We start from the raw sequence: 22,645 nt of genomic DNA, 5'->3' as shown, positions 1-22,645 counted from the left end.
AACCATATAATGAGAGTATAGGATTGCTCAGCTGGGAGGGGAAAAAATATGTAGTTCATACCTGTATCAGTACGATGGCAGCAGACTGCCTGTCTTTCATGGTCAACATTCCTGATATCTCAGCAAATTTCTTCTGATCAGGTGGTGTTATATTCCAGGAGACGGTGACCTCTCCAAAAATTCCTGGCCCACGTACTAGACTGCAGGCAATAACAGGAGCATGGTCAGGTTTCAAGTTTGATTTCATGGTTTTGGCTCTCCCTTCAATTACAAACACTGCAGTCAATCCTAAACAGATCTTTCCCCTGTCTTCAAATAAAGCTGCAGCAAATTATTGGGTTTTTTTTTAATGGGGAAACTGTGTACTGAAACAGCCGTTTCTTGGATCTCTGAACTCATGTGAATTGTCACAAAATATATTGTTGTTTATTGTTTATTTAATTTCTATACCACCCTTCATTTTACGATCACAGGGAGGTTTACAATATATATAGGTACTTTGTTTCAGTCTTAGCATTTATTCATAACGTGGCATGGCGTATCAAAACCTGACCTGCAGCTACATGGAATGTGAACTCCTGAGTATTCTGAGAGTGCTTCTGGAGGCCAGCTTCTCTAACAATTATAAGCACAAAACTGGAAGCAAAGAAAGGGTGCCTCAGATAAGAAGCACCTGTTATCATAAGCTTTTGCAGCTAGGCTGTGGAAGTGGTGGCGGTCAAAACTGTTACTCCTGGCATGTTGAGATAAGTAGTGGGTTTGGTCTAGCAGCACTCTGGAAAGGGATCAGAACCCTTGACATCTCGTGTGTGGTGTGTGCTTGGCATGCCGACATTCTGGTCACCCACCAAAATATTATAACTAGAGAAGCACTGGGAAGAACTCTGAGATTTCCCAGTCTAATTGAAAGCATAAGTGATGACTCCTCCCATAGTTAATTAAAATTAATTAAAGCTTTCACCAGATGGTGGGAATCTCAGGGCCAAAGTAAATGTGCATTTATTACATAGTTTACCTTCATTTTTCTTTAACAAATACAGTCATACCTCGGGTTACAGACGCTTCAGGTTGCGTTTTTTCAGGTTACAGACCGCCAAAACCCGGAAGTACTGGAACGGGTTACTTTCGGGTTTTGGTTGTTGCAAACGCTGTGGGTTGCGAATGTGCATCCCACACGGATCAAGTTCGCAACCCGAGCATCCACTGTACTTGGCTAGGGAGGGGGCAGACGGCAGTTCGGGTTTGTGGTATGGGAACAGGGACGCAAACTGTATGACAGACACTGCAAATAGTTTAGCTCTTTTTGGAAATATATTCCATAAAGTGATCAAATTTTTTATTTGGATTTGGATATAATTGTCTGTGCGTGTCCTAAGTTTGAGAGCCACAGATCCTGTCATCCAATGATGTGAATGGAAACTACTAGAATTACTTGAGATTTCTACAAATGAGAGGACAGGGTTGTGACATTTTGACAAGGTTAGGGCATTAAAAAACCCCCATAAAGCTGCAAATTGCTATAAAGCTTCTCATTCTTCTTATTGCTCAACACTGGAAGGACCTAAAGGGTGACACATTAGCTAATTGGCATAAGACAGTTTGGCAAGTTGGTATGTTGGAAAAATTAACAAATAATCTGCATCTAGCTAAGGAATAAAATGTAAAAGTTATTTTGTGGCAGATTGGCCCTGTTTTATTGTTTATGCAACCAAACAGGGGATACAAAGACATCTACTAGCAGTGTGCAAAATGTTTTAGACTTGAATTTTGATACTTTTGGATAGGCTATACTGACAGATTAAAGTTTTTTTTGGGTTTTTTGTTTTATTTTTGGCTCCCCTTGTTTGGTATGTGAAATGAGGAAATTAACTGTTTTGTCCTGTTAAAATTCTGCTCATCAAAAATTTAAAACCTAAAAGAAAAGAAAGCTCCATATATACAGCAGTGGGATCTACTTCTTGGCAAATCCACGTTGACACAAATTTATAGATTACAACAGTGTTTTGCAATGAATGTAGAGATCTCGGAGATGTACCTACCCAATAAAAGCTGTCCCATTGTACTTTCCTATGGGCTCTCCAATCAGGATATGGGTGGATGATGAAGCTATCCCAACAATCCCAGAAGCTCCCAGGTCTCCCAGTACAGTGATGGTTGCCACACCTGTGAATACAAAAAAGTTTCCTAATTAAAAAACAAAAATCACTGACATAACTGATTAATCTTTACTCTGTTTTCTCTTTGGATGAAAACCAGAGGGGCTTACACATACAAAAGAGACACATTTTTCGCAGCGCGCTCATGACACTAGGTTGTATCCAATGGCAGTTTTGTTCTGTCTGTAGAAAAGGGAGGGAAGCCACACACACCATGCCATGGGGAAAAAACTGCAGAGATTTTAGGTACCTTCTGCAGCAGAATTAGGGTGGCTTAGGGGGCTGCATGAAAGAAGGGAAGTAACAAAAAATAGCTATCCTCTCAGTTCCACTGACAGAGGCCTTTGGTCAGCTGAGTGACTTTGCTGAACAGAACCCACAGCTGAGTTTTCATTTAGTTCTCACTATTGCCAAGGTCAAACTTTTTTTGGGGGGGGGAGGAATGTAAATTTGCCACTGCGATACACTAGCGTTAGGCTCTGCAATTAAATTGTAAGACAATCCTTGTTATCACCACTTGTTCTATAAAGTACCATTAGTTTATTTTTCAGTTTAATTTATTTGCTGAGACAAACAAGAGCTTTAGTGCTCAGCAGTTAATAAGTTTGTTTGCAAGGCAAGAACTCCACTGAATGCTGAGAGGTCAGAAGGAAATTTATTGCAGGTGTTCAGAACGCAGTTTTACATTTCTACTCTGAATACCAGTTCGAATTAAACCTTATTTTTATAGGAGTAGAGAAAGTCGCCTTATACTGAGACATATCATTGGTCCATCTAGTTCTGTATTGTCTACAATGACTAGCAACAACTTTCTAGGCTTTTAGATTGGGGTATATCTGTCAACTTTTCCCTTTTCTTGCGAGGAATCCTATTCAGAATAAGGGAATGTCCCTTTAAAAAAGGGAAAAGTTGGCAGCTATGGATTGGGGTCTCTCTCAGCCCCACCTGGAGATGTCAGGCTTTCAGCCTGGGACCTTCTGCATGCAAAGCAGATGTTCTACCAGTGAGCCACAGCCTTCCCCTCTTAATTTCAGGAGGGACGAAGTATGTTAAAACACAACACAATTTATCCCTTGAGAACTCAGGTATCAGAATAACAGCTAACGTGAATGTTCAGGACAACATTTTTGAGTTTCAAGTTCAAAACACAGCTTGACCAAAACACATGTTTTTAATGGCCTCACAAACATTGATTTACTTGGTCAGTAAAAGACTTATCTTAATGTTGGGGGCGGAGAGCCACCTAATCAAATCCACTCCTTAATTCTACCCAAATTTACCCAAATGATGCCACTCTGTAACCTTTTACAAACAGCAGGTAAGGGGAAAGTCATGAAAGCAGGCCAGCTGGACCCTCATGGCTTCCCTGTAATTCAAGCACTTATCGTCTTTCGACATTCAGTGGAAATGCCTTCCCCCCCTAATGTTTACCATTTATTGGTGAGATCTCTGTGCCATCCGTAGAGACCAGTTGAATTGTGTAACTTTCATCACCTTCCAACAGACCATCTTGAATTGCTTGCAAAACTATGGTTTTTTGGGATTCCATCTGTATAAGAATGGAGCAGACAATAGTTCAACTGACAGCTGTCATTTAGTATATGAACAGAAGGGAATGTACCTTCAGTTCTAAGCAAAAATTACCATATCTAATTAATTAAACAACAACAACATTCTGTCAAGACAGATTTAGCCTCTCAGGTGGCTCTTTGGTGAAGCAGAAGGTGTCTAATTACGAATGTAGAAAATGGACTCCTCAGAAAAAATGTGGCAATGACTCATCTGGAAGAGAAGTTGTCACCCCTTCTCTAGCAGCAGTAAAAGCCAGACCAATCTCACCACAGGTGATCTTGAATAAATCTTTCTGCTTACTTTCTGAGTCAAGTTAACTGTGCAAATAGTGCACCACATTGGGGCCAAACAACACAACAATTTGTCTCTATAAGTACGGCTGATAGTATTCAGGGGTATTTAGGCATGTTCAGGACCTCATATAGAAGATTGTTTTCTTCAGTTCCATGACCCTCAGATAGACTGGTAGAAGGATACACAAGCATCAAAGAAAAAAAGGGAAATGGAAGAAAACAGTAGGTTTACCTCAGCAAAGAGAAGAGTCCCATTGAGAGGAGTGAGATCATACTTAGCTGCCTCCTCTAGTATCCAAATGAGCCGAACTTCCCCCTTGCCTCCTTCACTCCGACTTACAGTAAGAAACACATTTGCGGCAGGATCATCAATTGACTGGGGCTCCTTTACGGTTACCTAAAACAACGAAGGCAAGAAAAGGTTAGACCAGATATGTCACACTTTGCACATATGGATGCTAATGTGGGAAAATAAGTGGACGTCACACACACACACACACACACACACACACACACCACACACCAAGTACCTGGTATCCAAAGAAAGACAGAACTAACATCCTTTAAGTACCACCCATGGAGTACCTGATCCAGTACTGGAACCCCCAATACAGAACCCAGTGTCAGATGCACAGATCCAGTGCCAGGAAGGAACTGTATAGAAGCAGCAGCCAACTTCTGTGCTCATACCAGCCTCTCTAGGTTGAAACTAAAACATTTATTTGCTCTCTACACTCAACATTCTGATTCGTGACTCATACTTCCTACTTCTTTTATTTATTTTTTTCAAGTGGGTGGGAAACATACAAAATACTAGTATTTGATTCAACAGAACAATCATTCAGCAAAACCCATCAACAGAAATGTTACAAACTTTGTGGGAAATGTTCAGTTTTCTCCTTTCGACATCTGAAACAGTGATGACATTTGTGAAACAAATGAATTTGTTTATTACATTTAATTATAAACCTGCTCAGTATGTACCACTTACAGTGTCATATGGACATAACCTAGTGTCCTTCCTGCGCAACAGTCTCCTAGCAACCACAGGCTTGAGGGTGATCTGAAACATGCCTATCTTGAAAACCAGCTTACAAATAACATCCTTTCTCCGGTACTGAACCTGGCTACTATGTGCATCTCTAACAATAAAGCTATCTAGGTAAGGAAGCAAACCAAAGATTAATGAGGCTCTGTGTTGGAACACTGGAATACATGGAAATCAAAGAAGCAATTTTGAAATTCAATTTACAGAGAAAAATCCATTTTTTAAAAAATACCATACCATATGCAAGCAATTTTGCTACTTTTTCTTATGTGTAGAGTTTGCCTGTGAAAAATGAAACCAGTTTAAATGCCCCAAATATAAACCTGGCAAGTTTGCTCATGACACTTTCCATCACCTTTGGCCTAAAGTAGCCACTGATTCATGCAACACAGTAAGCCAAACTATGGTTTAAGGAGACTGTGTGAATATGCAGGCTCCCAGACAGGAGTTTGCAGTCATTTTGCTCCTCCCCCATTTTTTCTACTGTTGCACAATGGTGAGCTAACCCCTTCATGGTTAGTGTGCAGAGAGCTTAACCATGACGCACAAAGCCAAAACTTTGATTAGCTCCGTGCGATACAGCAGTAAAAGAACCAGAGAGGAGCAAAGCAGCTGTGAGCATCTTCCCCCACCAAGCCAACACATTTGCATGGTCTTCAGTAAGCCACAGTGTGTTTTGCTGTGTTGTGCAAACCAGCTCATTATCAGTGAAAAGTTAGGACCTAAGAAATGATGTCCTCCTCTAACAATATGTACTGCAATTTACTTTGTGTCATGACATGATCAAACTTTGTGTCTCCCCAAGCCCTTTCTTCATCATTGGCAGGGGCAAAGGAGTCACACAGCATGATGACATGAAACCAGGGCGTGAGACAAGCTGTACTAAATTGTGGTGGAGGAAAAACTCAGCCACAGGCTGCCATGGTTTCTGTAGCAGCTAGTTTTGCTCTCAGAGCCAGAGGTAGGTTTGTAGTTCCTAAAGAAATATTCCTAATACAGTGGTGCCTCGCAAGACGAAAAGAATTCGTTCTGCGAGTCTTTTCGTCTTGCGATGTTTTTCGTCTTGCGAAGCATGGTCCGTCGCAACTGTGCCTCTTCCAGCGGCTTAAAAAAAAAAAGCGCAAGACGTTTTCATCTTGCGAAGCAAGCCCATAGGGAAATTCGTCTAGCGAAGCACCTCCAAAACGGAAAACCCTTTCATTTAGCGAGTTTTTCGTCTTGCGAGGCATTCGTCTTGCGGGGCACCACTGTAGAATTATGGAAAGAATAATTTTAAAATGATTAAAGAATAAAGGAAGGCTATATTGCCTCTGGGCGCATGAGATATGGAGACAAGGAATGGAGGCAGCCCCACAGCTGATATACTGTGTTGACTGACTGAACAACTTCCAGTTTACTTGAAAAACATGCAAAAGAAGAAGCTCTTCCCTTTCTCAGCCACATGCTTTCTTGTGGTGAATTAGCTGCCATTTCAAGATTCACAGCTTTACATTTTGGTTTTGTTATACAACAACAGTGCTTATATTATGTATGCATTATAAAAGTTTTATAAAATGTAAGTAGTTTTATTTGGATGGGTGCTTCATTCAATATTTCCCTGACATTTTTAAGTAATTGGTAATTCTATAGCTACACAACCAGCACCACACAAACATTCCCAATTGTACCACTTACATGCTTTTCTTCAAACCCAAATACGCCAACAGGAGAGTCATTTGGTGGAATAGTGACAGTCACTTGCACATCCTCCCCTAATCGGGCACCACCTGTCACTCTGACTAAAGTGACAGTGAACATCTCTAAAAACTCAACAAGGTCATCATCTATAATGGTGATCTCTATCACTCCTGTCACCTGGAAAAACAAAACAAAACTCTATGGAATAAGTGACATATATCATTATATGATGAGCATGCTGCAACTTAGACAATACAATCAGTGAATGGCACCCTGCCATAAATCCAAACACAGAGAGTGCACAGTCCTTGTTGAAACCAACAAGTGTATGTACCAGGTGCTTTAAAAAATCCTAAAGGAAGATTAAACATTCTGTGCTGACCTTTGAAACTTGTATAAAACTGTGTTTGCTTTTGGGGTACATTTTTACCTTGCTAGCCAGAGACATAGGGAATTATGCAGAGGGCCTTTCAAATCCCTTTCAAATCTTCCATACAAATTGCACATGAAGAATGAAAAGCTGTGAATATGTGAAGGATGACACTGTGCCTGTGTTCTGTTTTGTTTTTTAAAGAGAGGAAACGTGATGGGCATGTGATGGGACTGTCACATGATTAACTGCATTCATCATGCGAAGAACATAGTCATGAAAACATAGAAACTAAGGAGTACAAGATGATCTAAAATGTTGTGAATTTTTGCATCAGCATACTCCATACTTCTCCATCAGCAAATGTTAGGTTCCCGGATGACGGCGTGAAGTCTTCCAGGCTAGCAGTGGCAGGTGTGGCTTCCCAAAACAGATTTACTGATCCAAATTTTCCTGCCCCTCGAGCAACTGGTAGCTTCAGAACATTATCTGGTGGAGGAATCTCAAAGCCAGCTACCATTTCACTCATATCCTGGAAAGAAAGCAGTATTTTAAATTCAGCTTGGGACAGTTATTCAGAGCACTATAATGATTGCATTTCTCACATAGAAAAGCCAGGATATCAAACCATGGTTTGCAGTTGGTTTTAAAATCTGGCATGTTCCAAGCCTAGCAGCCGTAGCTTTCCTGGTTCAGATGAATCAGGAAACAATGGTTATTTATAGACTTTCTTGTTTAATTGTAGGCCTGCTCCCATGTTACACTGTACAAGCTGTCTCTGCACATGTACAAGCATTTGTGTGAAAAAGCATACACTTGTTGATTTTTACATGTCAACTGCTGAGTGCATAGGTGCAGACTATACATTTGCTGAATGTTGCATGTGAATAATTGTATGAATGCACAGCTCAGCTATTTGGGGACACAGACTGTGAACGCAAATGTACTCATGACTTGGGCAAACGGTAGAACAAAGAGTCACATGTGTGGTTGAAAGGCTAGTGCAAGGGCGACCAATGTGGTGACCTCCAGATGTTGGACTCCAGCTCCCATCAGCCCCAGACAACATGACCAATGAACAGGGATGATGAAAGAAACATCTGTGGGACATCACTTGCCCTGGGGATGCCAGTGTGGTATCTCAGTTTCTTAAGCTGAGATATAAAATGCCCCAATCAGCCCAACCATCTACAAACAAAGTCAGTTTCAGATTACTGAGACCAAGAATAATGGCAGTATGGGGGCATTGACATTTTTCAGTTCGTTCTCACCTTGGCAGCACTGAAATAAAATATTCCTCTAGGATCATCATTCTCTTCAATTGTTATCTCAGCTATTTCTAAGCCAAGTCTTTTCACACTTGGCCCTCCGCCAGTAAGGGATGAGTCCAACAACTGTACACTGCTAATATTGATTACGAATATCTCCTGTAATTCTGGAATGTTATCCTGTCGGGGTGGAAATGAGAAATGGAAAGGTGGAATGTGAATCTCTCAAATACTGGAGCTATAGCAAAATGGACACACTCTCCCCCATTCTTTTGCCTATGAAAATATTGCACTGAAATTGCATCTTATTATTGTATATGTAAATTGCTCTCGCAAAAATATAAAGGCCCCATCACACTTATATAGAGCCAACATTTTGGCCATAGTACTTGATTCTAGGCAAAGTTCAGTGGTTCCCAATTAGCTAAGTACTGCGGATCCCCTGTTTTTCAAAAGCCAAGCCATGGACCCCTTACTTTTGACAATTTTGATATCTCTGTGGTAGTTTTTGTTGTGAATGGTGCCACAGACCCCCTGAGTGGCTTATGTGAACTCCCTCAGGTCCACAGACCACCAGTTCAGAACCACTGACCTAGTTCATACATCACCTCAGTCCAGTCTCAGTGAGCAGACACCAAGGCGGTAATCCTATGCATGGGAGTAAGCGCTATAAAACAGAGCAGAAGCTATTTCTGAGTAATCACTGTAGCCTGAAAATCTCAGCAGTTACAAACCTTACATTCAAAGCACATTAATTCTCCCAAAGAATCGTGGGAACCACAGTTTACCCCTCAAAGAGCTATAATTCCCAGGATTCTCTGAGGGAAGTCATGTGCTTTAAATATATGGTTTTTACACAGATTAGGACTCCAAACAGTAATGGGTGCACTGACCCAACTGTAAACAAGAATTGGGCAGCTGGTTTAGGAGTCCAGTCAAATAAATTAGAATAAACATTTTCTTCTATTCCGAGCTTTGTAAACCTGGCTTAATTTTAGCACATGTTTGTTATCAAAGTGCATCTTGAGAACATAGGATTGTATCCCATATTGGTCATAAAATTAAGGGTATGGCTAATTGTGTTCCATTAATTTCAATGGGCCTGCTCTGAGCAGAACTTGCTTAGCTGCAATCTGTAGGGCACTGATTGTGAACTTTTTTTCCCATCATGGCCTCATGCATCACAATGCATCCTCCCACACCCTTATCACATGTGTTTCATGTACAAACAAAGTAGATCAACAGAGCACAGAGGCAGCAGCTATGGAGTAACAAGCAGCAGAAGTGAATTTGCCTATTTGCTAGATGATCTGGCATGCTGCATCTTTTGCCAGTCATCAGAACTGTCATTTACTAGGCCTAGGAATTTGGGTAGAGTTTGGCTGCTTAGTCACATCAACCATGGAGAGCTGCATGAGTGAAGGAAAAAGATATATTAAAATACTCACTGGCAAAATGACTACATTTACTGAAGCCATTGTCATGTTCGCTGGCATAATAATGGTCTTGTTTTCCAACCTATAATCCTCATTTTCAATGGCTTGATTGACAAGCGGGAGTGAAAGAATGGACTGGGGGATCAACTGCACACTGATATCACCAGCAAATCCTTGTTCTCTAAGAACATGTAAAGTAACAATGGTGGGTTTCTCTGAAAAGATTGGAGAAAAAACTTGTAATAAAGTTTTAAAATGTTTATTTATTGTTACATTTATATTCCACCCTTTCTCCAAAGAGCTAAAGGCAGCATACACACAACACAACTGTGAAGTAGGTTATGATGAGAGACATTAGCTGGCCCAAAGTGACTCAGTGGGCTTCATGACAGTATGGTGATTAAAACCCTGGTCCCCCAAGTCCTATTCCAGCACTCTAACCATTACTCCACATTGGATCTCTTATCCAACACGTCTTTGATATAATTTCTGAAACAGAATAGATTTATTTTCTTCTAGTTCAGTGAGTTATAGCTGCAGTGGAAGCATTTCTTGGAGGTGGGGGCAAATGATCAAAATCTGGGGCTAGTAGCACTTTACAATACTTCAAAGCTATATTGGCCCCTGAAGATTTCAAAGAGAGGTAGGAAATTATTTAGCACAGGCACATCCACCAGGTGGATCGTGCTCTACTGGTAAATCACTGAACATCTGTGGTAGATCACTGGCTCCCCCCAAAGAAGCTCAACATTTTGCCCTGCTCCCCCCAAAATGGGCCTTTCTCCTTCCTAAGAAAAGCTCAACAACTTTGACCTGACGCTGCTAGTCTTTAACGAGATCGCAGTCTCTTGGGAGTTGGCCACCCCTGGCAGAGTACAAGAGTATGTGCTCCATAATTTTAAGCAAAGACAGGGGAGACATTTTTTTGCTTTTACTTGTTTGCACTTTTTCATTAATCTCCATGTCTTTGCTGTGTCCTATCATTGAAGGGATGCAGGTGGCACTGTGGTCTAAACCACTGAGCCTGTTGGGCTTGCTGATCGGAAGGTTGGCGGTTCGAATCCCCGTGACGGGGTGAGCTCCTGTTGCTCTGTCCCAGCTCCTGCCAACCTAGCAGTTCAAAAGCACGTCAAAGTGCAAGTAGATAAATAGGTACTGCTTCGGCGGGAAGGTAAACAGCATTTCCGTGTGCTGATCTGGTTTTGCCAGAGCGGCTTAGTCATGCTGGCCATATGACCCGGAAAAACTATCTGCGGACAAACATCAGCTCCCTTGGCCAGTAAAGCGAGATGAGTGCCGCAACCCCAGAGTTGTTTGTGACTGGACTTAACTGTCAGGGGTCCTTTACCTTTACCTTTTTATCGGTACATTTGATTCAACTCAGTTTCATTCTGGTTGGCCCTTACAAGAACCAAGTAACTAAGAAGTGGTGCCAGAGTTTGATTCCACTATGCTCCAGCCCCTTTTCTGTTTGTGTCATATGCTTCATATTGTAAGCCTAAGACAGGGACTGCCTTATCCCAGGCTGTTCTGGAGTTTTCTTCAGCTGAAGAGTGGCATTAAAATAAATAAAACAATATATTTACTTAAAATAAAACAACAGTTGAAATAACAGAACACACTGTGATGCAATGAATCAGCAATCTGCCTTGCTTTGCTCCCTTTCATTATATGAGAACTTGAAAAGCATCCAGCAGGGCTAACTGAACAGCAACGACTCATTCAATAAATTACATTTAAAAAATTGCATCAACAGGGCCAAGAAAATTTGCCCAATCTGGACATGACTGAAAGCAAATTTAGATGGCTAAAACATGCGAGTCCAAGCCCTGTGCTACAGCAGAGGGTGGAAGTATTTTGCGAAGCAAGCCTCATAAGGTGTTTTGTACTCGGGCAGAAGTACAAAATGCATGCATGGAGGATGCAGAGATAATACTGTACATTCTCTTGTTAAAATATATGGATCTCACTGCTATATCACTGCATCTCAAAGGTGTGGTTTTTTTTAACTTATTAGGCAGAAAAAAAATACTAAGAGGACTATCTTAGCTCCAGTGAACAGGAGCACCAGTAGATAGTGGGCTCCACCACTGTGGAAGCCTCGGCTACACCAAGGTGAGCTGAAAGCTATGGCCAGCATTTTCCCCACAGATGAAAGTCCCCAAACTTTCTGAGGCAAGGAAGGGGCAGGCTGATGGCAACTTTGGGTCCTCAGGCTCTCCTCAGGGCTGATGTAGTGAGGACAAGGGAAGCAACAGCTGGCACAAGCCAATAGGTGGGTGTACTTCTTTCTTCCCTGCCCCCAATCAAGACTGCTCTGTAAAGCTGAACTGTTCCCATAAAGATATCTGGAAATATTTTTAATTACCTGCCCATCACCAGCAGGTCCCAGGATGGGTTACAGCAATTTAAATTTTGATATTAAAACCGGTTAAAACAAATTACCATCACAGGAAAATGTGCTTTTCACAGGAGGATCACAGAATTGACTCACCTTCAGGTTCTGCTACTTTAACAAAGAGAGAGTCTGTATGCCATCCTACTGTGCCGTAAGGAATGTCATTAGGCAAAATGGAAAGTACAGCTTTTGCTCTGTTTGGATCGATGGTGGCTCCTCTTTTGGGATCCAGAACTCCCATAGTGCTGACACGAGTAAGAGTTATAATCGCAGTCTCTGCAACTTCAGGAATGACATCTGCGAGGACTGTTAAGGTGATTATGGACAAGGCTTGACCTTCCGAAAATGTAATCTAAAGATTTTGAGGAGGAAATATTTAACAGAATGTTTTAAAAGTAGCCTAGGATAAAACATTGATTCAGAAACAGTAGATTGAATTCAACTAAGATTTACTCAGAGTAGAGCCATTGAAATGAATAGGCTTAAAATAGGCATCTTGCAGATTATACTTTTGCTCATGCAAGAAGTAGTTCATGATTTAGGCTAGTTTGTTCATATCCCATATGGTCTCATGCCCCTCAGGAGCTCATAATGGCTGCATTTGCTCACAATGGAAACCAAACTGCATTTCAAATGACCAAGTCATTATCCATGACATCACAAGTCAATAGAATAAAACTTTTTCTCCTGTTAATCTGTCAGCAAACATGATTTTTAGTGCTTACATATGCAACTTAGTAATTAATTACTTGTATACTAGTAGTTAGAGCTTTACACATCTTCTGCAGCTAATATTCAGCTTGACAAAATACGTACCACCCCTGAAGTTGGAAATATATCATTAATGCTCCCATGGGCCTCCCACTGTACTGTAACACGCCCAAAGGTACTTATTAAGCGTTCAACATTCAAGGTGATCAAAGTGTCCTTTTCCATTTCTTCTACTTGTTTAAATAAAGAATTCTAAAAAAAAATGTACAAATGAAATAGAAAAGCATGTGAGCAACTTCAACAGGAATGCATAAAAAGGTTACAGCTAAGTAGCATGGGGGGGGGGGAGGGACGGACTTGATTCTTCATATTTAATTTCCCAATCAATATATAAGGAGTTTTACATATACATTAACTTCATGTTTTAAAATAGTCCAAGTTCTCATATGTTTCAGGAAACTAGCATAGAGCAGCAACTAGAATGGTGGACTTGGACTAGAGACCTGGGTCTGAGCCCCTCTTTGCAGTGAAGCTCAGTGGGTGATATTAGGCAAGCTATTCTCTCTCAGACCAACTAACCTCACAGGTTTGTTCTGTAGATAAAATTAAGGGAGATGGAATCCACATATATACCCTAATCTAAGAGGTGCAAATGCAGTAAATTTAATTTCATGTATTATTATAATTTGTTCCATTGTAAGCTAAGCGAATTACATGATAAAAAGCTCCAAGTTACAGTGAATAACATGGTGGGCTATTTTGCAAGGGGGAACCATTTAGACATGATTTTATGTAGCCTTACATCTAACATACTTATTTTCATTCATATAAAGAAGGTGTAAATAATAATATTGCCTCAGAATAATAGATCTAACTATTCACATTGCTCTGATATTGGTCTATTGCAAATATATTCTAATATAACTCAATAACCTGGGCAAAAGCAACAACTCCATGGGCATCATCATTTGGTGGTATAATTATGGTAACATAACCATTAGGACCAATTTCTGCACCACCCTTTGGATTTTTCAGCCATACTCGAAAAAATTCTTCTTCCTCCGGGATTGTGTCATCAAAGATATTGATTGCTATCACAGCTTCTTGATCTCCAGGTTCAAATATCAGTTCACCTGAACTAGCATAAAAACACATATAGAGAGCATAATTATAATTAAAGACTAGTTATCCAAGACAACTATAGCAAAAAAATGGGTTTGTCATGCAAAAATAATGTATCACAGACCATAATAATTAAAAGGTATAAATTTGACTCCTAAGTTTTCAGTTACCATTTGTTGTATTTTATGTAGCATTACAAGAAACATATTATTCATAGATACATTGAGCAAACAATTTATATTGTATTTTCTTCCTCTTTTGAGCCAGCATGTAGTAGGGATGGTTATGAGTAGAACACACCTTAACTTTAAGCTCCTTTGAACTCAAGAAGACGGAGGAGGTGTTTTTTACTAGATTGAGCAATACATCAGATTAATAAAGACTTTTGCCTCCAGGATGAGGGCGACAGAGGTCTCCCAACAGCTCTCATTACCCCTTATTAAATGGCAGTCCCCAGGATTCACTGGGGGGAACCATTTCTGTATAAAATGGTATTAGACTGTTTTAAATGTATAATGCAGATGAGGCTTCTATCCTGACTATTTTGGCTCCTATTACAGCATGTCTGTTTACTCCCCTTTCCCTGCCTACTCTATCCTGGGTTTCTACATAGCTCCACAGATAGTATTCTCAGTGACTGATTTGTACAAAGCTTTCTGACTATAGCATGTTCACTAGATATTCAAAGGGTCAAAACTGATGTGTAGATTATAGGATCATATAAGGGTCCCATAAAGTTAAAGCAATGGGAAGAGAAAGAAGATTGTGGATATGAAAGTTGTTTTAGACATTACAACTAAAACTAGACAGGAAAAACTCACTCTGTCTGCTTGTAAGTCAATGGATAAAATCAGGAACCTACCTCGGTATAAAATCTGATTGGTTGGAGACTGCAGTCAGCTCATAAACATAGGAGTAGGATTCTGCAGACAAGACAATTAGACTTTTGTTGGAATTAAGAGACACTACATTGACAGTGGTGAAATGATTGGCAGAAGGGGCTTCCAGCAATGGAGAGAACTGGTTTTTTTCTGAGTTCCAAGAATACAGAGCTGATTTATCCTTGCTAGCAAAGAGCAAGTGGCCTGCATCAAGAAACAGAAAAAGGAAAGAACTTTAGAGGGACAAATTAAAAATGTTTATGTTGAAAAAGAAGAAGAGCTAGTTGGTTAGTTTGCTTTCAATGTTTGTTACATCTAAGCATTTGCTTAACATTTAATTCCTCTTTATATTTTTACTTCAAGTAAAGTTTTCAACTTATTTTTTAGAATATGAAAAATAAAGTTTAGAAAAGAATGGTTTTCAACTATAATGAAATGCTTGCTCTGCTTGGATAAAATTGCTTTAGCAATTAGCATTACTTCTGTCTCATCAACTCTTTTTATTTTTCTCTCTAATATTGACATTTCATTTTGATTTCATAGGAAGATTGTTTCCTGCATTAATTTATTTGCTTCTTCTAAACCTGGCATCAATATCCTTCAGTATATTAGTTCCATTTTCATGTTCATGCAACTCCATGGTACTACACAGAGCTAGTATGCCATACAGAGAAAATACGGCAATATCAGCAACAAAACAACAAAAATATGCCTTAAGTATCATGCTCTAGATTCAGACCTTCAAACACCTTTTGACACCAGAATAAATGTGTCCCAATCATTTTCCTGCATATGTACACTGAGAAACCATGGCCAACTGCGACATCTCTCGGGATGCATGTGCAGCAAAAAGGAATATTTGTGCTATTTATACATGATGTTGCCATGTACATGCTTTTTCCAACAAGGAGATGATACAAAGTGTTGGGAAAGCATTTTGTAGAAGCCAGCTGTAAGAGGACCTTCTCCCCACACCAACCCAAAAACCCACATACCTATACCAGAGGGTGGGACAAAAGTATGGATTTCATTTACAGCTTTTATAAAAAGGGTCTGAAAATGCCTGAATGAAGGTTGTCCTGTCTCCCACACAAAAACTTCACATGTATTGTTGGGCCCTGTGGAGAATAAGAGGAAGAGCATAAGCTTGCATGCAAATATTTTAGCCAGATTATCAGGTAATATTTTGCATAGTGACTAGCACCGTAGTACCTGAAAATATTTATTTATTTTATGTATCTCAGGAAAAGCAATAGTATGCTATAACTAGAACCACAGATGGGACCAACTTCTGGGATTTTATTTATTAATTTCTACCTAAGTGAAAGTATTCGAGAAAGATATTTTTAAAAATTAAGAATCAAATAAAATGTAGAAATCAAAATAATTGTAAATTACTAGCTTCTGGTGTGCTTCTTGAAAAAGTATATGCTGCACATTTGATTATTGCTAGCCATCCTGTGTTCCTTTTGAAAGAAGAACAAGATAGAAGAAAAAAATAATAATATTACTATTACCATTTTTTATTATTCAATATCCTAAGTGTACCTTACATTGGCAAGGACAAGATTTTTATATAATAAAGAGGCCACAGAAACATTTTCTTGATAAGAGTCATAAAGAAGTAATTTCCGTTCCCATTTCATGTTTCTATTTCCATAGTAACAGCTGAATCTTAATGTATTTCTGTCAAACAGCTCTTGTTTGTATGAATACCTTTTGCAAAAATTAGGTAGATGTCAGATCCAGAAATGAAGGCTTTGACTCTTGTTACGCCATTGATTGGCAGTTCATGAAGCTTTCTAAATTTGTTATCTGACCACTGGTATAAAAGAGGAGCATGTGAGGTGTTTGATGGAGCCACAACTAGATATGTAGTGCCTCCCCTTGAGAAAAGATCCACGCTTAGAACTCCATTCACCGAGAGCTGATGATGGAATCTAAAGATGCCATTATCCCAGAGGAAAATCTGTGGAAAATGAGGGGAGAAGAAAACACCTCTTGTTACAGCTAAGACTATACACAAAGAAATCAGAAGTCATGTTAAAATGTCATTAAGCCCAACATTCAGTCATTAAGAGCCAGTGTGGTGTAGTGGTTAGAGTGTTGGACTAGGACCTGGGAGATCAGGGTTCATAATCTTCATATAGCCATGAAGTACACTGGGTGAACTTGGTCCACTTACTCACTCACACTCAACTTAGCATTCCTCACAGAATCATTGTTGTGAGGATAAAAAGGGGACGAGGTAAAGCATGTATTCCACATTGAGATATAAATGTAATAAACATATGAAATACTGGTATGGTGTTTATTTAGGATATGAAAAATTGGGGTATGCCTCCTGTAAGTCACACCCTCAAAATGAGCTTGAGGTTGACTGATCAACTGAAGCATTCATGAAAGTATCAGAAACAAATGCAGTACTTACAAACAGAAAGCTATGATAGGGTACATGTAAGTCCAATACAACCCAAATTTGTAACTTATTATTTGTCTATACCAGAACAAGCTGTTTAGTCAGTAAGCAAAGAAGCACCTCTGACAACTCCAGAATAATATAGCTTATTCTAGCTATATTTATTCTAGCTATATTTATTGGTGTGCTTTAGAAATCTTGTTTATGAAAATATATAGTAAGCATCTGCAGTCAATTTACAAATTACTGAACAACGACAGAAATTACCCCCGTCTTCTTACTTCAATTACATCAAATTGAATTTGGTGCATTAATTCTACTCAGAAGCTTAAACCATTCAGAATGCTGCAAAAGTTCTGAATATGTTAATCTCAACAGTCTAAAGAACAAGCACACATTACACAGGAAGAATAGGGAAGATCTTTCAACCTGGAGAGAATTGGATTCAGGCATGCAACTTGCAATAACCAAGTAGTGGTTTTGGTCCAAACTGAAAAACTTTATATCACTGCTATCCGGCACAATGATGGTCTGGATCTGCAAGGAGAAAAAAGATTTATCAAATTTAGGGCATAGACATGCGTGCAATTTATTTAATATTGTACTATAATGTAGCGAATGGAGAAGAACAGTAGGCAAGAGGCGGGCGTGCAGGGCCCCAATGAAATTTTTAAAACCCAGGTCTGCCACTGACGAGGGGATGGGAAACAAATACAAAATAGGTAGCTGTCATTTCCTCCATCATGCCTAATTGCTGCTTGGAGCTTGATTTAAATTTGGGAATCAAGGGGGGAATTCCCCTTACTCCAGCCCAGTTTGGACCCCCTTCCAACTATATGACAACTATCACAAGAAAGCATGCTGAAAGTGAATGCACTCCACCAAATCTATGTAAGTATATTGGGTTTAAAAGACTTTTGGATGAGCTAAAAATGTTACCTGTAGCATCTGGATTCCAGGGGTGAAGGAGTACACAGTGTTGTTAGAAGGTCTATCTTGTTTCATTCCACCATGAGTAATTATTAGGTAGGAAGCACCATTGATTTGAAATGCCATGCATTGATGAGGATTCGCAATACTAAAATCCTAAGGGGAAAGAATCATGGAGTCAATGACTTAAGCACTTTTAGTACCATGCACGAACAATTGTTTTAAAACAAAAACATTTATTTAATGTTATATTAAGGTGAGATGAAGGCAGGTTCCAAAGGAGATTCTCTGTACGTAAGAAGAGAATGTTGGATCAGGTCAAAGGTCCATCTAGATCATCATTCTGTTCTCACAGCTGTCAAACAGCATGCAGTAATGGTTGGTGAGGCAGGGCAGAGTTGCTCACCTGCTTTTCCAACACTGAGCATTACTGCCAGTTGCCGAGAGGGAGGGGTACAAGGTGCAGAGAGCTAAGCACAGTGCAGGTGCACTGGCGGAGTCAATCCAACATTCCTGCCACTGTGCTCGTACCACACTGAGCTCTCCGTGCCTTGTGCCTTAGCTTCCAAGGAACCAGCGGTGGTCCTTGATGTTGAGAAAGCAGGTGAGCAGCTCTGCCCTGCCTGCCCTGCCCCACCAAATGGCAACACTTCAAGCCCGTAGAGATCCAGGTTTGAGAACCCTGTGGCCTACCAGATGTTGTTGGACACTGGCTCCCTGTTACTGTTGTTGCAATATTTTGTATGTCCTGAAACAGTGCTAATATTAATCCGGATTATTCCTGAGTGCTGTTCTTTCCATTTTATTTTTACATGGGAACACTTTGTTTTCTAACAGTGTATATACCTCAACAGGAACGAAAACTCCCCGCCACTGGAATATTGAAGAATTTACAGCTGGGTATGTCCGCAACAATATGCCATAGAGAGAGTCCCCTGCTGCAATGAAGCACCAGCTGGATATTGGTTCTTCTGCAAAACTTTGTAAAATGGACAACACGCTTAATCCACCTTCTGCAACAAGAAGAAAATATGCACCAATTACTGTGTGTATTGGCAGGAGGAAAAGAAAGAGAACCCCATATTATAGAAACGAGGGCCTCATCTCAAACGCAAAAGCAGAAAAAGTGTGCAGCAGAGAAAATAGTGATAGATTTACAGCCAGTGACATTGGTCAAGTCAGCTCCTGTGTACAACTTAGTTCTCCTTGTTTTATTAGGCCAATTTGTAATATTTGATTTTAAAAAACCTACTCATGAATTGACTTACTTATCCCAAATGCAGAATCAGACTGTGTTTCCCATTCCACACTCACTGATGTGTTCATCCCATTGCTCCGGGATATTTTCAAGTAGACTGTAGTGTTGCCTTCTTCAATTATGAGAGAATTTGTCCTAAAAGTTATGGAGACCATTACTAAAGTAAAGAAATTAATGTCCTTCATAAGACTAGGGTATGGAGGGCCTTCACGAAACTAGGATCTGAGGCCTGTTCCATCCTCCAAACCATGGGATTGGGTACATTAAGTGTGAAAAGACCCACTAGGTCCAGCAGTTATGGAATCTGACTGGAAAATAATACAGTGGAACCTCGGTTTTTGAGCGTCTCAGAAGCCCAACGTTTCGGAACCCAAACACTGAAAACCTGGAAGCAATTGCTTCCATTTTTGAATGCACCTTGGAAGTTGAACAGCTTCCCCTGTGTGTTTTTCCATTTTCTCATCGCTGATAGTCCTTTGCGCCTCGGTTGTTGAACGCGTTTCGGAAGTCGAACGGTCTTCCGGAACAGATTACGTTCGACAATTGAGGTTCCACTGTACTTACAATAGGGATGACAAAATTCATTTGCACTAACATGAAAGAAAATCACTATAAGGTTTTATATGATTTAAAGGTACCCCTGCCTGTACGGGCGAGTCGTGTCCGACTCTAGGGTTGTGCACCCATCTCACTTAAGAGGCCGGGGGCCAGCGCTGTCCAGAGACACTTCCGGGTCACGTGGCCAGTGTGATGAAGCTGCTCTGGCGAGCCAGCACCAGCGCAGCACATGGAAATGCCGTTTACCTTCCCACTATAAAGCGGTACCTATTTATCTACCTGCACTTAAGGGTGCTTTCTAACTGCTAGGTGGGCAGGAGCTGGGACTGAACAATGGGAGCTCACCCCGCCGCAGGGATTTGAACTGCCGACCATGCGATCAGCAAGCCCTAGGCACTGAGGTTTTACCCACAGCGCCACCCGCGTCCGTTTTATATTATTAATTTCACCCCAAATAAGATAATTAACACATATGTTTACATATGTAGTAGATATACCCTGCTGTGCAAACTGTCCTGTGTGGGGTGGGAATTGCAACTCAGATTTGAAGGTCCCATGAGCAGCTCTGCTCATGTAATGTTTGTGATGGAGAAGGAGGGGACCATTTTTTCTGATTCCTCTTTCCCTTGTGCCACAAGGAAAGCTATGGGAGGTGGTACAGGCTGGGAATCAGCAAAAAAAATCCCCTTTCCCCTTTCCTCTGTCGGAGCTTCCTCTAGATTTCATTGTTTTCCTCAAATGGAAGGAGCATGTCTGTTCATGCAAGGGATATTCTGGATCCCACCCTGTAAATGCAATTAATAAAATGACAAACTATGAAGTATCATGACTCCCATCATCTTACTTTGGTTCTGCTAAGGTATTTTTATGAAAATAGAATTGTTCTTTAGTAAACAGATTCATGGACATCTACAAAAAAAAGTGAGATGCAAAACACTGGTAGAATCCGAAGACATCTACTATTAAAGAATGGATTATCAAGGTATGGCAACTAGCACAATTGTCTAAAGTGAATGAAATTTATGGATTAGGAGGTAATAAACAGAACACAGTTGTTTTTGTTAAGAGCTGACAACAGTTAATTGAGTTATGAAAATGAAAATATGTAATGATATCAGTGCTTATAGTTGTGTATTTAATGACATATCTTAGATATGATTGACTTACGGATTTATAAGCATCTACATTTATCAGTATTTTAACATAAATTTTTAAAAATGAATAATTGAACCAACATAAAATGCAGGACAATATCCTATCCACAAACAAACAAACAGTGGCATTTACTGTGATGGTATACCTATTTGAAACTGGGAAGATACTGAAAAGTCCCAGTGGGGCTTGATTCTGCAACACTGTGATAAAAGTTTCTACTCTTGTGCCCAGTCTGGCTCCACCTGTTGGACTGAACAAGGTAACAACAAAATGTTCATCCATTTCTGGTTCAGTATCTAGTATGGCAGCTATATGCAAAGTCTGTAAGAGAAAACAAATGTATAAAGTGAAATTATTGCATAGACAATGACAATGAATTTTTGAAACAGAAAGTAGATAGATGCCAACTTCACTATATTATATTGGAACTGTTCTACACGTTACACATAATAAAATGGCGGAATTCTGGACTGTAACATTTCAGACAATGAAATCACATTTTCATATAAAAATAGAAAAACCTGTTTTTGAATGATCCACCATGCAAATTCTCACATATAGTGTGTTTTTGTACATACTTTTTGCTAATCTAAGCATTTTACTCTGTACTTTCCCCTAATATACAGTTTATTGTAACACATCTTTGGGTTGGAAAATTGCATCGTAAAATTTGGAGGTGTGTGAATTTTGAAGGAAAGCAAAGTTTTGTTTTGTATATTGGTACAGAAAACAATAAGAATAGGTTGTCATTAAAATAGGAATTTCTTCCTCATCCCTATATGAAACCAAGTAACATTTCTTCCATTTTGTAATAACTACCTGCATATTACCTTGAATCTGACTCCCTCTTCTAGAACAACATAGCCTTGTGATGGAGTCAAATCTATAGATGCTTCAGAAGAATTTATCTCTCTCACAAGATACTGGACAGTCACAGTTCCAAAGATTCCCTGAGGAGGCTCCCTGATAATGGTTAGTACTGCAACACTTTCCATTAAATAGAGTGCTGATGGTTCCCTTAGAAAGAAATGTTCACTGTTGTTGAAGGACAAAACTCCATGGCCATCATCATTGGCAAGGATGGTAACAGTGGCTTTGAACAGAAAATGAATGCAATTATTAAAATCCATCTAGGATAATCTTACCCATATTATACATACAGGAGCAAAAATGCAAATGTGTTGGTATAAAACCCCAAAATAATGCTGGATCTTAAAATCAACTATTAAGTATGTGTTTTCCTTTGTACAACATTTAACATGTGATGTTACTATTTATTCACCTAATTGCAAAACAATACCACAGATTGTTTGCTGCTGATTTTCTTGTCACACAAATATTAAACAGTGTTGGTAGCTGGCTAATTCTCTTGTTGGAATTTAACAGTCTTGAG

General features: G+C 39.8%; 1 protein-coding gene across 4 annotated transcripts in view; it reads right to left on the bottom strand.

Annotated features, from left to right (window-relative positions):
• Positions 1-22,645, bottom strand: part of ADGRV1 (adhesion G protein-coupled receptor V1) — a 247,800-nt gene that overhangs the window by 140,716 nt on the left and 84,439 nt on the right. For all 4 annotated transcript variants that reach the window (XM_082191331.1, XM_082191333.1, XM_082191334.1 and 1 more), the window contains 20 exons: positions 22,083-22,345; positions 21,398-21,573; positions 19,550-19,674; positions 19,128-19,294; positions 18,291-18,437; positions 17,781-17,888; positions 16,649-16,901; positions 15,928-16,050; positions 14,914-15,136; positions 13,863-14,067; positions 13,035-13,181; positions 12,315-12,570; positions 9,833-10,035; positions 8,388-8,564; positions 7,466-7,648; positions 6,744-6,923; positions 4,254-4,418; positions 3,588-3,705; positions 2,040-2,163; positions 62-200 (listed from right to left, as the gene is read on the bottom strand). In XM_082191331.1, the coding sequence (XP_082047457.1) occupies positions 62-200; positions 2,040-2,163; positions 3,588-3,705; positions 4,254-4,418; positions 6,744-6,923; positions 7,466-7,648; positions 8,388-8,564; positions 9,833-10,035; positions 12,315-12,570; positions 13,035-13,181; positions 13,863-14,067; positions 14,914-15,136; positions 15,928-16,050; positions 16,649-16,901; positions 17,781-17,888; positions 18,291-18,437; positions 19,128-19,294; positions 19,550-19,674; positions 21,398-21,573; positions 22,083-22,345 (3,482 nt within the window). The remainder of the gene's footprint in view (positions 1-61; positions 201-2,039; positions 2,164-3,587; positions 3,706-4,253; positions 4,419-6,743; positions 6,924-7,465; positions 7,649-8,387; positions 8,565-9,832; positions 10,036-12,314; positions 12,571-13,034; positions 13,182-13,862; positions 14,068-14,913; positions 15,137-15,927; positions 16,051-16,648; positions 16,902-17,780; positions 17,889-18,290; positions 18,438-19,127; positions 19,295-19,549; positions 19,675-21,397; positions 21,574-22,082; positions 22,346-22,645) is intronic.

Source organism: Podarcis vaucheri (genome assembly GCF_965113315.1).
Source record: "Podarcis vaucheri genome assembly, chromosome: 11".
NCBI lineage: Eukaryota > Metazoa > Chordata > Lepidosauria > Squamata > Lacertidae > Podarcis > Podarcis vaucheri.
This window is presented reverse-complemented; position numbering and strand designations above follow the sequence as displayed.